The following is a 19205-nucleotide window of genomic DNA, read 5'->3' as shown; positions in this document are numbered from 1 at the left end:
CACAATCTTTTGCTTTTTGATGTTGTTGACAACACACCAGTTATGATTCGCAAGCACATCTCCCTAAATTATTGCTTTGAATCTATTGTACTTCCACATACAATTGTACAACGTAAATTTTTCACGTGTAACAACGACATTCTTGAGCAACTCGAACTTCAGAATCTCCTGATCATTAAAGATGACATGCATAGTCCCTGCTTGTGGGTGGAGGTGTTATCATCGCAATATAACAAGGTTAATTTGACAGCATGAACTGACACCATCTGTTTAAGTAGCAGGCAACACCAAGTGCAGAAGGTGGTCCCTATGTGTAACAATTTCGAAAATGCTGGCACTTCGGTCACCAGGTGAAATATTGCAGGTCAGAGGTAGAATGCCGTCTGTGGTGCTGCTGACTATAGAAGTCCATCCTGCACCCACCCTCTCTCTTGCCTTAACCCTTTCAGGGTCCGTCCCATAGATCTACGGCTTTACATTCAGGGTCCAAACCATAGATCTACGCCAAAATTTTAGCATCAAATTTAGCGCGAAAACGCCGATAGGCCTACATGTGAGAGAATGGGTCTGCATGGTGTGTGTGTGTGTGTGTGTGTGTGTGTGTGTGCCGTAAACAAAAATTCTAGGTGCCTGCATAGCATTGTTGGAACGCAGGCTCAATTACCTTTGTTCACCATGCCTCGTCACAAGGCAGCTCTCACTCAAAGAAAAATTGGGACTCTCCTCTTCCTATCTTATAGTTCTGACTCTGATGGAAGTGGAAATGAAGAAGAATTCTTTGGCTTTGATCAGTTAGTGACTGAAAGGAATGACCAAGATATCGATAATAGTGCAGAAAACCCTGACGATCCTCAACCTTCTACCTCTGGTGTGGGCACTCCTCAGTCACGGTCAGTTGTACCTCATCGCAAGAGAAAACTATTATTTTCTCGTGGCCAGGTCTCTGACTTCAGTAATGATGATGATAGTGACGTGGATTGTAATTTTATTGCCCTTGACGATCATTCGAGTAGTGATAGTGAGGAAACATATTCACCACTGAAGCGTCGGTATATACACCGCCGCATGCGCTCGGGTAGTGTTCCCTATGCAGCGCCCAGGGGACAGAGTACATCCCGGAGTACATCCTGGAGTACATCCCGTGGCCCTACGCCAGGAATAGACAGTGAAAGTGAGGATGATATGGCTACACTTGGCATGGATAGACCGCAGGCATCAGTAAGTGGTGGTAGTGGCAGCGGCAGCGGCAGCAGCGACCTCCGAGCTCCGTACTTTTCTCCAACTACCAGAGCTACCAATGCTCCTATGATGACCTAGTTACATGCAAAACTGCACTACCCAACGTAGCACCCAGAATGACCAAAGATTACCAACAGTGAAACCTACAAATCGAACATAATAGAGATCAAAGGAAGACTGCCCACAAACCGAAAGCAACACCCCGCTGCCAGCCGAACAACGTAACCCTAAACTTTGTATAACTACTTCTTCTTAACTACAACAATTCCTGTAGTATTATGAGGCGCAATCTAAGAGGAAACAGCACCAAGGCCAGCAAGAAAACGCCGAAAAATCAACTATTCAACAAGTGTAGCCAGGAGGATGCCGGCCCAGCAACCACTCCACTCACCACCACTCAAGGCGACACCACAACAATAACAACAAACATGGCCGCCACCAGCCCATCCTCCCCTCTCTTCCCCGGATTCAACCTACCAAGTAGTCTCTCAGGTATGACCAACGATTCAGATACCCTAAAGTCATACATCTCCAACTTAGTTATTGAAAATATGAATCTTCGAGAGACGCTAACAAAACAAGACACCAGGATGACAACTCGAGAACAAAATCCTCAGTCTTGAACAAAAGTTATTAACACCAGGAATGACAAACTGTGGCAAGACCATCCAGACAGTCATAGATAGCCATACCCAACAAATAATATCTCTTAATACAAAGGTTGAAGAAGCAGTAAAAGAATGGAAGAACAACTTAGATAACCAGTTCAGTGACTACTTTGCTCTCCAAGAAGATAAAACTGAACAAGATAAACTATCGGACGCAGTAATAGTTAACAGTCCACTTTTTCCCAGTGATCTGAACCAAACAAACAGTAAAGAAATTACTCTGCAGATCATAAAGGACCAAACAAGTGTTATTGTACCAGAGTCTGAAATAAAAGAAGCCAGGTTACTAGGATCCCATGGTAGAAAAAGTGTTATGCTTAGATTCCACTCACATGACAGGAAAAAAGACTTAATTATTGCATCTATTAAAGTAAAGAAAGAGGTATACATAAACGAGTGTCTTACCAAAAAACGTCAGAACCTCCTGTATAGAGTCAGAAAACTTAAGCGAGAGAATAATGACGCAATACACCAATGCTTCACACGGGATGGGAAAATTCTTGTTAGGAAAACAAATGTAGGTCAACTGTACACAATCACGAACGAGAATGATCTATCACGATTTCTCAGGGATACTGATCTTACAGAGAATAACTAAACAATGTCCAACTTAAAAGCCTACGTAGTGTAGTGTATGTTTTGCTCCATTATTGTTCAAATTTCATTGTACAATCTCTTAGTATTTAAATAATCAACTACCTCATTTTGTGATTTTACTAGTAAGCATAAGTCACCTTATGTAATTTTCTTATTTACTATTGTTTGCTTAAACATTAGCTGAATTGATACTTTCTCTGTCCATATTACTACCTCATATTTTTTTAAATACTATCAATTGATATTATTTACTAAAATTAATAATTATCATTTTTACTATAATTTCAATTTACTCTTAACATTTTTGACATTTAATAACCATTACTTGTCTAATTACCTTTACCTGTTTTATACCACATTTACTATCTTAGAGTACTCTTAATTACCTTGTACTGCCATATAACCTCTAGTATAACTACCAGTGCAATATTGAATGAAATAAACATTACTTTTTCACTTTTTTTGTAATCATTATTACTTACTAAAATTTTATTAAACACCATATTTACTACCAGTCAATTTTACTTTTGTACATTAAACTTTATTTTATACTTCCCATAACATTTTGTTGCCAAATTTTCAAGTTTGCATATTCAACTCCAACCTTTATATTATCCTTTGTACCTGTCTACCATCTTACTATCATATTATAACCAAGACATTACCATTATTCATTGTTCTTACCTGTCCATTTAATTTTTTTACCACTACTTGTTTTTTTAGTCACTTTTTATTGTGTGTGCAATTAGTGTATATTCCAATTACTTTTTTGCAAGTACCAAAACTATCTTTTGCTAGCTAGTACCAACTACCTCATTTTTTTTACTTTTTATTGTGCAATAAACTGCTCAACTTATTTAATATTACAAATCAGATCTTACTCCTAAACCAATATTATTTCATAGTGACTATCTGTCCATTAACTTGTTTACCATTACTCAATTGTAGTCCCTTATATATTTTTTTGTCCTTTATTTTAGCTCTATATAACTACCTTAGATCATATATTCGCAATTGTTAAACTAATCAAGGTGCTATTCTCAGGTGCTAAAGTTAATAAGTTCACTATTTTGCCATTATACTCCATTATTATTATAATCAAAAAGAAGCGCTAAGCCACAAGGGCTATACAGCGCCATTATACTCCAAAGCTCATTTATTTGATTACCACTTTATTGTTCACCACAACTTATATTAGTCCCTTTTATATTATAATTTTATATTATAATTTTAACTTTAAAGAATTACCTTTAAAGAACTAACTACTATCATATTCCCAAGCTCCATTATTTGATCATCACTTTATTTGTTCACCACAAATTATTTTAGTCCCTTTTATATTGTCTCCCTTATTTTAGCTTTAAAAAACTACCTTAGCTCATTATTTTTTACATTTGTTAAATAATTCAGGTGCTATTATTTTAGCTTTAGAATATTTACTTTATTTTTTACTTAATTCTAACTATAGATTCACTACAAATCTTATGATTACAAGCATTGATCCTGATACCAACCTCTTATTTAATGACTTAAATGATTCAAACAGTTACTGTAATTACTACACAGCAGAACAATCAAAGGCACTTCTCAGAGCCAACAACAACATAACTATCTTTAACTACAATATCAGATCTTTAAGCAAGCATTATGATGACCTCCTAGCATTACTAAATTCCTTGCATGCCAATATGTCCATCATTACACTAACTGAAACCTGGCTAAAGCCTGATACTACAGATGTCTATGCCATTCCTGGTTACACAGCCATACACAACTGTAGACAGACCAACAAGGGGGTGGCACAGCTATATACTACTCAGACCAACTAGAATGTATCACTAATACTTGCACAAGGGATGAACATGGGGAATATATAATAGCTAAATTCAAATCCAAATACCTACAAAAACCTCTCACAGTGATAAACATCTACAGAATTCCACAATCAAACATTAGCCAATTTAGTCAAAACCTAGGAAGTATGATAACTGATGCACGCATGAACAAAGATCACTTACTACTCTCAGGTGACTTCAATATAAATCTCCTACAAGACCAGGACCCACACGTTACTGAATTCACAAACACAATGAGTAACTGCATGTTGCTACCAACAGTAACAAAACCTACAAGAGTTACAGAGACTAGTGTTTCCCTACTTGACCACATCTGGACCAACACCATATCCCCTTTAAAATGAGGCATAATTACAGATAATACCACAGACCACTACCCTACTTTCCTCATAACAACTCTTGGTAAAATACCCCAAGACACTACTAAAGTCACCTTCAGACTTCACAATGAGGCAGCCATTAATAACTTCACAACAGCAGTAACAAACATTGACTGGCACACTGAGCTAGAAATCTATACAGATATTGACGAATGTTTTAATAATTTTCTAAAAAAGACCCAATACCTTTATAACAAGCACTGCCCTAAAAAAACTAAACAGATGACAGCTAAGAGACTGAACAGTCCCTGGCTAACACCCAGCATTCTCAAATCCATAAATACAAAACACCGATATGAAAAACAGTACAGAATGGGTCACATAACCAGAGACCAAACAAAACGTTACTCGTCAATCCTAACCAGCCTGATAAGAAGGGCAAAAAAATTGTATTATGAGAACAGATTATCCAACTTACGAGGTGATATAAAAAAGACCTGGAAGACCCTATCAGAAATTCTGGGAACAAAAAAGATATCACGACATAGCGAAATAAAATTAACAAAATCAGATGAACCCCAACTCCCACCAACAGAAACAGCAAACAGACTCAATGATTTCTTCTCCACTATAGGTCAAAACCTTGCCAATAAAATCCCAAGCTCAGATACCCCACCAAATGACTATCTCACTGGCAACTACCCGAACACACTGTTCCTAGCTCCGACTAACCCATATGAAGTCTCCCTTATTATCAACGCACTGAAAAACAAGGCAGGAGATTTAAATACCTTACCACCCTTTATATACAAAAAAGCGTCACAAGTACTATCACCAATCATTGCAACACTCTTTAACAAATCCATGGAATCCTCCACCTTCCCTACAGTTCTCAAAATAGCAAGGGTCACCCCGATCCATAAAGGAGGAGACCAAACAGAGTTGAATAACTATAGGCCAATATCCAATTTACACCCTCTCTCAAAAATCTTCGAAAAATTAATTCATAAACGAATCTACTCCTACCTCATCTGCCATAACATTCTCAACCCCTGCCAATTTGGATTCAGGCCTAATAAAAATACTAATGATGCTATTATACACATGCTAGAACATATATACACTGCAATAGAGAAAAAAGAAGTCCCACTGGGGATCTTCATTGACTTACGTAAAGCTTTTGTACAGTTGACCATGACTTGCTCCACGTAAAATTGTCACACTATGGTATTAGAGGACACTCCCTCAACTACCTCAAGTCTTACCTCAGCAACAGAAGCCAATATGTGTACGCAAATGGGGCAAGCTCTTCCGCACAACCAATTACAGTTGGTGTCCCACAGGGAAGTGTCCTTGGCCCTCTTCTCTTTCTCCTATACATAAATGACCTACCAAATGCTTCGCAATTACTCAAACCCACACTTTTTGCAGATGACACCACATACGTCTTCTCTCACCCGAGCCCAGTCACGCTAGCCAATACTGTAAACACCGAACTACAGAAAATATCTACCTGGATGAGGACTAACAAACTTACACTAAACATTGACAAAACCTACTTCATTCAGTTTGGTAACAGAGCTACAGATGTACCTCTTAACATAACGATAAATGGATCACCTATCACAAAGCTAACAGAGGGAAAATTCTTAGGAATCCACCTCGATAATAGACTCAAATTTCATACACATATACAACAAATTTCTAAGAAAATTTCCAAGACTGTAGGCATACTATCGAAGATACGGTACTATGTTCCACAGTCAGCCCTCCTGGCCCTTTATCACTCTCTTATTTACCCCTATCTCACCTATGGAATTTGTGCATGGGGCTCAACAACAATTAACCATCTCAGACCACTAATTACCCAACAAAAGGCTGCAGTTAGAATGATAACAAATTCTCACTACAGGCAGCACACTCCACCAATATTCAAAACACTCAACCTACTCACCATACAAAACATCCATACTTATTATTGCACTTATTACATACATAGAACACTTAACTCTGATATTAACCCTCCCCTCAAACATCTCCTTGCCAACCTCAACAGAACACATGACCATAATACAAGGCACAGATCACTCTTTGATGTTCCTCGTGTCCATCTCACGCTATGCAAAAACTCAATGCACATAAAAGGCCCTAAAATCTGGAATTCATTACCTTTAAATATAAAAGAAACACTACCTGTTTATAAATTCAAGTCTCTTCTCAAAGTTCACTTACTCACTCAAAACCAAATAAATACTGAATAACTGAACCATATAAATTGTATATCCTAAATGTTACTCACAATTATATCACACAAATGTTAAACCTAACTTTGTTATTTTTTTTTAAATACACTACCTAACAGAATACTCCATTCTATGCATGCAATGCATGCAAGCATATGACCTGTCTTTGTAATACTCATTTGTATTTTATAGTTATCTGTTTACAATGTCTTATCACTGACTTCATCATTGCTTAGTTAATCTTAAGTTAATTTTAAGCCAGCCCGTAATGCTATGCATATAAGTGGCTTTGGCATGCTGCTCTTACCTGTATTTTTTGTACCTCTGTATGCTACATTTCTAAATAAAAATAAATAAATAAAAAAAATGGTAGTGCCACGACCATGCGTGACTCACCAGCTCAGGCTGGGACCCACGCTGCTGACTCCACAGTTCAAGGACAAAGCGGAGCGTCAGCCTCCAGCCCACCACAACCACAACTACCAGCACAACCAGCCTATGTTGTCCAGTATCCACCAGCAAACCGTATTTGAGATTGGCAGCAAAATCCCAATTTTGCTCTCAAGCCTCACCACTTTGATGACTCTCAAAGTGGAATTCTACCTACTTGTTCACTTGGAACCACTGCCAATGAACTGGATTTTTTTAATTATTCTTTGAGCAGCCCTTGATGGAAACTATTGTCAGGGAAAGTAACAAGTATTTTGAGTACATCATGACAAATATGATTATATCACCACAGTCAAGACTACACAGGTGGAAAGAGACGACTGTTGCAGAAATGTATTTGCTTTTTGCAACAATAATGCTTATGCCTCATGTCTATAAGCACAATATAAAAGCATACTGGTCCACAGATGCGTTAATTTCTACCCCGGTCTTCAGTGAAATCATCCCAGTGAACAGGTTTATCTTACTGTTACGTATGTTGCACTTCTCTGACAAAACCAGGCCTGACACAAGTGACAGGTTATACAAGATTAGAAATATTTTTTATGTATCTGAAAGAAAAGTTCAACATGTACTTTTATCCATTCAAGAATCTTGTACTTGATGAATCTTTGATTTTGTTCAAAGTCAGACTGTCATTCAAACAGTATATACCGAGCAAGAGGAAACGCTTTGGTATAAAACTGTTTGTACTCTGTGACTGTGACAGTGGCCTGGTATTGGATATTGTTGTATACACGGGAAGTAAAACATTGAAAGATACCAATATGATATTGGGTATCTCAGGTGACGTAGTGAGAAGCATGATGACATCTTATCTTGGTAAGGGGCATACATTATATACCGATAACTGGTACACAAGCCCTTTACTCAGTGATTTCTTGCGAGTGAACAGGACAAATGTGTTTGGCACAGTGCGTTCTGATAGTAAATATATGCCCAGGTTCAACGCAGGTGCTCGTGGTGATGAGGTGCAAGTGTTTATTGTCAATGACATCATGGCATTACGGTGGCATGACAAACGAGATGTCACATTGTTGACAACCGTTCACCGTAACGAAATGCAAGACTGGCAAAGTTGATAGAGTGACTAATAAACATATTCGAAAACCAGTGACAGTGATTGATTATACACAAAACATGTGCTTGGTTGACAAATATGACAAGCAGATTGGCTTTGTTGATTGTGTTCGTAAGAGTTACAAGTGGTACATGAAACTTTTCTTCCATCTCATGGACATTTCAATGCTCAATGCATATAATATGTACCAAGTGAAGCCTGGCAACAGACCACCGTATGGTGAATTTTGTTTGTCTGTTGTCAGACAACTCATAATGAAGTACCAGGTAACAACACCTGCTATACAACAAGGTCCTCGAACTCCTGAGGATATACCCAAGCGTTTGAGGAGGGAAGGCGATCATTTCATAATACAGCTTCCTGCAACTAAGAAGATATTTGCTCAGAAAAGATACATTGTCTGTGCACAAACAAAACGACGGCAACAAAGACGCAAAGACACTCGGTTTATGTGTGAGGAATGTAAGCTGCCTCTGTGCATGGTGCCTTGTTTCAAGGAGTTCCACAAGCTCCAGCAGTTTTAAAACCATGTCCAGTGATTGTAAATATGTAAATATATGATAGAACATTAGTATTATACAAGATTTGTGCATGTTTATTGTAATAAAGAAAAGTGGTAAACAATAATATGATAACTTCAGTGCGGTTATTGTGTTCAATACCGTGAGTTTATATAAATACATTATATACAGTATTGGTCTCTCAGGCCCCAAATGTTAGTAGGAAAAGAAAAAAATTAGAAAAAAAAGAAAAACTATAAAAAATGTAAAATAAAGTAATGCGCGTATGTGGAAATCGTCGATGTTGCCGCCACCTGGCCATTTTGGGTCAACTTCTCGGCACTGTATCTCGGTAATTACTGATCAGAATTTTGTTTTTGTTTTATTACCTACACCAAAGTATACTGTTTAATTCTGTAAGATTTTTTTTTTTTTTTTTTCAAAATTTCTTGGACACTGGGGCACCCCTTCCGATTTTGGCCTTGGACCCTCAAAAGGGTTAACTGCAAAGAGGCGCACCCGACCTATTCTCGCCGTTCCTTAATTTCCATAAGAGAAAGGGAGCTCCACTGCCTTAAAGAAAAAGTGGGCTTCTCTTACGAAATGGCAATTTCCCATCTCCACCTCCAAGGAAAACTTTTACAGGTTTCTTGTTCCAGGATCGCTAAAAGACCTCCATACATGGGTGGTGCCTACTTCAACAATTGTCCTTGTGTCCCTTCCGCAGTCAACTCAGTGTCCAACCCCTTTTATGGTCCTGGGCTCTGTGCTTCCAACCCTGTAATCACTTATTGCTACTACTTTTTCACCGTCTTCCTCACATGTTTCAACGTCTAGGAGACATCTCCAGTCTGAATCGACATCACGAATCACTTCTCCAAAGTCTGCATCTTCATTTCCATCCAAGTCTCCTTCATCCCCCAAACCAAATGATGTTCCAAAACGTGCTTCTCCCTATCTCCAAATCTAGGTCTTTACCTCGAGGTTCATCCATCCTAAGTATATTTGCTCCCTCGCCGATCCCTTCAGAAATTTCTGTCAAGACACATCTACCCCTTCTTTGTTTGTCTTCCATTATATCTTCACTTTTTACCAAAACTACATCTTCTCCCTCTGCCTCCAAGCTCTCTGCATCTTCTCTCTCATCTGACACTACTGATGTCATCTCTGCTTTTATCGAGGAGACACCACCTATAAAGGACACCAGTCCACCAACCCGACACTACATTCTCATCATCTGCGCCTTTCTTTGCATCGCCTCTCTTCTCGTCATCCCTGTACTTTCCTTTACTACATTTCTATTGTCTCTTTTTGGCAGGATTGTTTCTAGTGTCACTTCGACTTCCTCTATGAATGCAGTTTGGAAAAAAAGTATTGAAATTGAGTGGCAAATGCTCTCCAGACCCCACTCCGGTTCTTAGGGATGCCAGTATCAGTATAGCAAGCCCTCTTGAAGTTGCCACAAAAACAGGAAATCCTCTTGCCCGTATCTCTTGGGGGCTCCATCTATGCATCTCGTTTCTTTCCTTCTAGTGTACCAGAGTTAGTGCCTTTAGATTTTTCTTCTAGCAGGAAAGAGTCTTTTAATATACCTTTCACGCTTCTAGAAATAGATTGCCAATCATCGGCAGGTGGGCCTGATGGCATTCATATTTTTACGCTTCGGCATTTACATCCGTCAGCCATCGCAGTCGTCTTACATCTTTTTAATCTTATTTGGTCGCAAGCGCTTCTTCCCCAGCTGTGGGAAACTGCCATTGTTTGCTTTTTTGCAAACCAGGTGCTTCGGGCCACGATGCCTCACACTATCGTGCCATTGCTCTTACCAGTGCAGTTTACAAGTTGATGGGCCGTCTAGTAAATAGACGTTTGGTGGTATTTAGAGACATACAATAGCCTCTCCACTAGTCAATCTGGTTTACGTAAGGCCTGCTCCACTACTGACCCTTTACTCTGTTTAAATACCTATGTTCGTAATGCCTTTGCTTGTAAATACTCATTTTGGCCGTCTTTTTTTTTTATCTTAAAAAGGCATATGACACTACTTGGAGATACAACATCTTGGCACATTCCTTAGGCCTCCGGGGCAATCTGCCACTTTTTCCTTAAATACTTATTACCTGAAAGACCTTTTAATTCTCGGGATAATAATTTGCTTTCCTCGGATTTTGTCCGAGCTAAAAGTGTACTGCTGAGACGTGTCCTCAGCACTACTCTTTTTCTACTTGCTATAAATGACCTGGTCTCTCTTCTTCCATCTAATATCTAGCAATCGAATTATGTCGATGACTTTTTTATAGCCTGTGCAGGCAGTGACTGTCACCTAGTAGCAGCCTCACTCAAGAATGCTGTCAACAGTATTTCCCTTTAGGTCACTACGATTGGGGTTTAAATTTTCTGGTGCTAAAATGCGCCAAATTACTTTCATCAGACGTTCTGTTGTCTCTGATACTCCATTATACCTTTAAGGCTTCATAAGAACGTAAGAATGGAGAAACACTGCAGCAGGCCTACTGGCCCATTCAAGGCAGGTCCACGTCGCCTTCCAGCTTATGCCACTTACCCAACCTAGTCAGGTCCGGGTCACATCCACTTAAGGATGAAGCACATCAAACCTACTAGTACATGCTAGTAAGATCCAACTCACACCCACTTATGTGTTTATCTAACCTTTTTTTAGCTTCTATGACGGTACTCGTGAGTTCCACACATCCACAACCATATTACCAAACCAGTGCTTTCCTATATCCCTCCTGAATCTGATTTTTCCAGTTTGAAACCATTTCTGCTAGTCCTGTCTTGGCTAGATATCTGTAGCACGCTATTTACATTCCCTTTATTTATTCCTGTTGTCCATTAAAACACCTCAGTCATATCCCCCCTAATTCTTCGCCTTTCTAGAGAATGTAGATTCAGGGCCCTCATAGGGGAGATTTCTGATACATGGAATCAACTTTGTCATCCTCCTTTGTATGTTTTCCAGTCCATTTGTATCCATTCTGTAATACTGTGACCAGAACTGTGCAGCATAATCTAAACGAGGCCTAACCAAAAATATATAAGAGTTGAAGAACAACACGAGGACTTGTATTATTTGTGCTACTTGATATAAAGCTAAGGATTTCGTTCACTTTATTGCGAACACTTACGCACTGTTGTCTTGGTGACAGATTACTGCTAAACAGAATTCCTAAACCTTTTCACAATCAGTAATATTAAGATCTACATTATTTAGTTTATATGTGGCAAGGTTATTTTCCTGTTCAGGATTCAGAACTTTGCATTTATCTATATTAAAATGCATCTGCCACTTCTACGACCATTGCTTCAGTCTATTCAAATCTTTCTGGAGTCCTCTAATATCCTCATTAGAATGAATTGGGCGACCTATTTTGGTGTCATCAGCAAATTTGCTTATGTCACTATTTATTTCCTCATCTATGTTGTTTATGTAAATTGTGAACAACGAAGGGCCCAACACTGACCCCTGTGGAACACCGCTTGAGACGTGCCCCCATTCTGATTTCTCCCCATTCATGCAAACTCTCTGCTGCCTATTTGTCAACCGTGCCTTTACCTAGGAAAAAAAAATTCTCCTCCTATTCCATGTGCCTTAATTTTCCTCAGTAGCCTCTGATGTGGAAGTCCATATATACAATATCATATTCAGCACCATGCTCTACCTCCTCAAATACCTTAAAGAAAATTTTTGATAAATTCGTAAGGCAGGGTCTCCCCTTGGTAAAACCGAGTTGAGATTTAATAATCATTTTATACCTTTCATGATGGCCTCGGTAATTAATTCCATAAATTTTCCCACTATGTATGTAAGGCTTATTGGTCTATAGTTCGAAGCTAAGGACCTGTCTCCTGCTTTGTAAATACGCATGACATCTGCCATTTTCCACTTGTCTGGCACTATGCCAGTTTGTAGTTATATTTTGAAAAGATTAGACAGAGGTTTGCTAAGTTCCTCTTTACATTTCTTTAAAACCTTGCAAACAGTTCATCAGGGCCTGTGAATTTGCTAGGTTTTTATTTATATATTTGTCTATGGACCATGTCACTAGTTACCCTAATCTTGCATTGTTTATTATCATCCTGTTCTAAATAATTTATTATTTCTAGAATTTTTTTAGTATTTTTCTGAGTAAAAACTGAGAGTGATCTGATCTGAGTTACTTTTAAGTGGGCCTAACTTGTCCCTAATCTTATTTCTGTATATGCGAAAAAAAACTCTATAGGGTTAGTCTTCCAATCCCTTGCGACTTTAGCCTCATAATCCCGTTTTGCTTTTATTATTCCCTTTTTTATTTCTCTTAATTGCCTATCGCCTCTTTTCACACGCCTATATATGCCTCTCTTTTGACCAATGCTTATCCATCTTCAATAATTTTTGTTAGATCTAATTTCCGTACTTTGAGCATAAGTTTTCTAGGCAGCTAGAACTATGCTCTGAAAAACGACATATTAGCAACCATCACCACTTACTTGACCCATACTCAAGTCATTCCAATTCAGCCTACCCTGGTAATTTCTCAGCCCCATGACATTGTCCAAGTGGAAGTCTCGCACAGAGTCTTGATTACAGTTATTTCGGTAATTCTATGATATATTGAAACTAAATGAATTGTGATTGCTTTCCCTAAGTTCATCATTAGCCACAAGATTAATAATAAGAATACTAATAATATAATAATATCTTCATTTACTATAAGTACATGTACATGGTATAAAGTACATGTACATGTACATGTACATGTACATGGTATAAAGGTAGGATCCTGGGACCTTGTCCCAGGATCCTACCCACACCAGTTGACTTACTTCCAGGTACCCTTTAACTGGTGTAAAGAAGCATGCCCAATGTTTGTACCTGCACTGGGAATCGAACACAGACGAGCGAGAGCTTTAGCGACCAGGCCACACTGGCAAGAACCAAGTCAAACACTTGTGGCCACTGATCTCCTCTGGTTCTCCTGAAAACCTCACATTATCACCCTAAAAGGAAATTGCCATAGCTGGCTGAACCTCCTTAAAATCCTAGCTCATCTTCAGTGGCAGGCAGATTGTCGAATTCTCCTTCTACTGCATTCAGCTCTAATTTTATCGAAACTAGATAAACTTGAGACCATTCATCTTCTATGATTATGTTTATGTCTAGATGCTTTTCACTCCTCCCCTGTTGAGAGCCTATATGTTCCATCCTAGAATAATCACCATCATTCCCATTTTGTTCACTGTCATAATATTCATGATCCTTCTACATACAGGATAGTAATGGACATTACTAGAGGTCCATTATTACTTCGCCGCCCCTATTTACTCTGTCCCTTTTCTCATCATCTTCACTTGCTTTTGGCTTCTCTTTATATGTACATCTAGGATCTTTTCTCTTTTTCCTTGCGAAGTTTCGACAATTTGTGTCTGTTCTTTTCCAACTCTGTGCGTGAAAGATCAAATACCTACAGTGGCTTCTCGCTCCCTTTCTCTTAACCACTTCCGTTCTCATTCTCGGGCCGTTGCAGTTTACACTGATGGTTCTAAAACCTCTGACAGTTTTGGGTTTACATTAGCAGTGTTCCCAGACAGTGTTGTACTAGGTTATTTATTAGACTAAGCATTTTCAAACCTGAACTGTATGCAGTTTTCATAGTGATTATCTGTACTTTGGATGTGCCACATTTCTAGCAACGAGCAAGCAGATTCTGCTGTGCGATCAATGGTACACAACCTTCCATTTTCATACAGAGTTATTCCATTCTCAGATTATTTTGCTGTAATCTCTAGTCACCTTCACAACAGTTAGCATCAACGGTGGTATGAATTGATTCATAACAAATTACACTCTATCAAGCCGAGTTGCTGAGTTTAGGATCCTGGTCTTCCTCTTATCATCGATGTCATCGTTGGGAGACAACGCTTTCCCGTCTTCACATCGGGCACACACGTCTCACTCACGGGTATCTCGTGGAGAGTAGCCCATTTCCTCTCTGTGTAAATTGTCAGGCTCCAATTTCAGTTTGCCTTATTCTGTTGAACTGTCCAGTCTATCAGCAAGCATGCAGAATTTACCTTCGACATCGTCACCGCTCTAACACCATTACTTTATCTTCCACCTTTGACAGAGACTTCCTCTTTGTTTATATGACAGCAACAGATTTATTACACAACCTTTGATTATAATCCCTTTAGTAGTCTTCACCGACTTTACAACCTCTACCCAGCAGTGCTGCATGACCCTGCTGGTTTAGTACTTAATTTTGATAATTATAATAATAAAAATAATAATAATAATAAGTGAACAATTTTTAAAATACCAAAAAAGTGTTCTTTGATGCTGTTATGGAGCTTGAAAACAGACAGGGTATGATGAGGTATGTTTACCAACATCACATCCTCTACGAACCAGTGGTAATTTACTGCAACTATAAAGAGTATTTACGAGGAAAGTGTGACACTGGTTCTGGTTCAGTTGTTTCATATACATAAGTTGTTAAAAGAGAAGTGAATGTCTGAGTGTTACATACAAGTATTATATTCAAATACTGAGATTAATTTTAGATATTTTTTTTTTTTTGTAGATGAAACCGAGCTTTTCGGAGATTGAGGAAAAATAAAATAGTAAACAAAGAAAAAGTAAAAAAAAATTTTGGGGATGTGGTTCCACATAAAAGTAATGAGATGTAAATAAACACAAATGCAGGTAATGAAGGGGTGGAAAAAAGGAAAAGTTAGTAAGAAATACAGAGTATTCAGATACTGAATATATGTAAATCACAATAAATGAATGAAAGAGAGTTGCAAGAGTTTCAAACAGTAGGTAGACAAAGAATTTTAAAAGTGAACGCAGAAAACAAAGAAGTAATGAGAATATTTGCAAGTATAAGACATATAAAACTGGAGGTCAGACTAAAAGGAAAAATTACAGAGGAAGGAAATAAATGCATTGAGAAGAAAATAACAGGAGCATTGCGGAAAAAAAATGCTTATTAATAAGTGTTTGTCAGCACTTTTAGTGTAAATACAAGTGAAAAGTTGTAGGAACTGCGTTACAATCTAGTAGGTTTAAAGATTAGAATTAGAGCACAGTGTATAACCTAAAATATGAGTCTGTGATGGTTCTGATAGCTAGAGGTGATTAGGTCAGGGACAACCAAAACACAAATTCCACAGGAGAATAAAAGAGGGAAATGTAGTGTTAGAAATATGAACATGAAAGCCATTTTGACTTATTCGTAGGTAAGTAGCTCCGGTATGGTAGCAGCTGCTTAATCATCGTATAGGCTATAAGTTATCAATGGCCAGTGCCAGGAAAAATCTCTGTGACAAGCGAATTAAAATTACTTCAGCAATGTTGGATAATGTCTTTTGCTTACCTATGACAACATCCTCTTTAAGTTTTCTGGAGATAAACGGGGCAGGTGGGAATATCCTCAGCGCCTCCTTGATACACATCTCCGTGTACTTCAACTGATGAATGTCTTCCCAGGTGACGGGACTGTCAGTGCTGTCAAATATACCGTCCAGCTCCTCCTGTACTCGAGCCTAATTGGAAAAATTCTCAGTAATAACCGTAGTTAATTTAGCTTAAGTATAAAAGACTATCGACTACAAAAGCTGCGTAGAGCTTCATTTCACCCATAAACAGATATATAAAAATACTTTAATACCTACACTAGTTGACTAACATTGTATATACACTAATAAACGATTAGTGAAATACCACATGGACTGAAAATTTAAAACCATGTACAAGAGATTTATGTATCTGTGTCTAAATCATAGATCTCGCCTCTGTAGAGGAGCCTTTGACGCTGCAATATACTGATTTTTTTTACCTGGTGTTTAACAGTTCTTTTCACAGGGAAAGTTCAAAAATATTTTGAATAGGAAGTACTTAGAGGTGTCAAGCTGACTTGAGGATGAGGAAAAGATGTTAAGGAGCTTGTCTTGAAGATGCGATTATATTATGTTTTTCATTTGGAAGACCTGATGAAATTTTTTGGGCTCCAACCCTTTCCCAGGAAGATTATATTCATATTTTCACGTCATCATTCAAACAACAGGGAAAAAATACTCCTATACATTTTAATTCAATATCGAGAAGTTGATGAATTAGACAGGTTAGGATGGGTCCCATTGTCACCACAAATGCAAGTTTTTACAGATGAATCTCTCGCCAGCGTGGCCGTCAGTCATGATTATGGCTTTGAGGAGACTAGAGCTAGAGTTCGTCACGGCTATGCTGGCGGTAGATTCATCTATAAAAAAAATTGTTTCACATGTGTCTAATTCATTCACACTAATATCTAGTCATCAGTTAGACCTCCTGACCATCTGGAAACCAGTGTTTCTCACCTTGCTATTTGGGTCCGAAATTACCCAAATCTGGAAATCTTTGTATCACTAGCATATACCCCTTCACCTGCCAATCTATGGATTGTAGCTTCCTCACCTAACTACCTGCCTACAGTGACCCCTCTCAACTATCGATTTGGGAACAATGTGACCTTCATTTGGAAATCTGGGTATCATAGTGTAATAATATCGAAAATTGTGACCTACTGCAGGGTGCAGACTGAAGCCCACAAATATACAATATACATATTATGTATTATTATTATTATTATTATTATTATTATTATTATTATTATTAATATTATCAACAGTGGCAGTAGTAGTAGCATTAGTAGTAGTAGTAGTTGTTGTCGTTGTTGCTGTTATTGTTGTTGTTGTTGTTGCTGCTGCTGGAGTTGTTGGCGTTGTTGTTGTTGTTGTTGTTATAATGACTTGATATCAAAAAAGTTCATTTATTTGCTGCAGGAATAAGATGAAGTTTGCGATATCTGTGTGAGTTTGGATGCTACTCTAACTTTACATAATGCGTGAGGTGCGTACGTGGCTTATATTACCTCGCTATCATTGAGACACTTATGCAACACATGGTAATCTTTATTGAAGAAACGTTTTGCCACACAGTGGTTTCATCAGTCCAATACAAAGTAGAAATGGGTAAGAAGAGGAGGAGTTCGAGGAAATCAGTCCCTCAACCTGGAATCGATGTGTTCAGTCCATTACTCTTGTAGGAAGTACAGCATAGGGCCAGAGAGGTGGCTTATATACTGCGGTGAGATGAGTTGAAGCAGGAGGAGGCGGGATCACAGTGGGACCTGCCACTAGTGTAAGTAGGTCGTCGTCCAAAGGTTGGGCAAGCGTTGAAGTCTTTGTACCAAGATCCCATTATGCTGCAGTGTCTGACAGATGTGATGAATGGTTTTGAAAACTTCTCTGGCCCTATGCTACAGTTCCTACAAGAGTGGTGGACTGAACACATCGATTCCAGGTTGAGGGACTGATTACCTCAAACTCCTCCTCTCCTTACACATTTCAACTTTATATTGGACTGATGAAGCCACTGTGTGGCGAAACGTTTCTTCAATAAAGATTCCCATATGTTGTTAGGTAAGACACATATGCAACAGTTAGACAACTTTATTCCGAAACGTTTCGCCTACACAGTAGGCTTCTTCAGTCGAATACAGAAAGTAGGCAGGAACAGTAGAGATGTGAAGACGATGTAATCAGTCCATCACCCTTAAAGTCGTTAGGTAAGACACATATGCAACAGTTAGGTATCTTTATTTTGAAACGTTTCGCCTACACAGTAGGCTTCTTCAGTCGAATACAGACAGTAGGCAGGGTGATGGACTGATTACATCGTCTTCACATCTCTACTGTTCCTGCCTACTTTCTGTATTCGACTGAAGAAGCCTACTGTGTAGGCGAAACGTTTCGGAATAAAGTTGTCTAACTGTTGCATATGTGTCTTACCTAACAACCTGTCGGTATTGTATACCATTTTGATGTTCAGATTCCCATATGTTGCATAAGTGTCTCAATTCTTCATCACAGCACTAGCCAGGGACGTGCAGTAAGGGCAGCATGGGTTCGAGTCCTTGGCTAGTGCAGTGTTGCCATATATATATATATATATATATATATATATATATATATATATATATATATATATATATATATATATATATATATATATATATATATATATATATATATATATATATATATATATATATATGAGAGAGGAGCTATCGACGACGTTTCCGGAAGTGACATGTACACTCACTACTTTTCTTATCATGCTTCCTCTGTTAAGAAAAGTGTTCATATCTCCCTCTTTCTCCGTGCTCTGCCCATTTTTGATTCTCAGTTCCTTGAATCAGAAATTTG

At 38.3% G+C, this 19205-nt stretch overlaps 1 protein-coding gene across 1 annotated transcript in view; it reads right to left on the bottom strand.

Moving 5' to 3' along the window:
- Nucleotides 1-16517, bottom strand: part of LOC128692431 (cytochrome P450 4C1) — a 71477-nt gene extending 54960 nt beyond the window's left edge. The window contains exon 1 of the mRNA XM_070096502.1: nt 16334-16517. Within this exon, the coding sequence (XP_069952603.1) occupies nt 16334-16412 (79 nt within the window). The 5' untranslated portion in view covers nt 16413-16517. The remainder of the gene's footprint in view (nt 1-16333) is intronic.
- Nucleotides 16518-19205: the final 2688 nt, after the last annotated feature.

This window comes from Cherax quadricarinatus, chromosome 53 (genome assembly GCF_038502225.1).
Source record: "Cherax quadricarinatus isolate ZL_2023a chromosome 53, ASM3850222v1, whole genome shotgun sequence".
In the NCBI taxonomy this organism is placed as follows: Eukaryota; Metazoa; Arthropoda; class Malacostraca; order Decapoda; family Parastacidae; genus Cherax; species Cherax quadricarinatus.
This window is presented reverse-complemented; position numbering and strand designations above follow the sequence as displayed.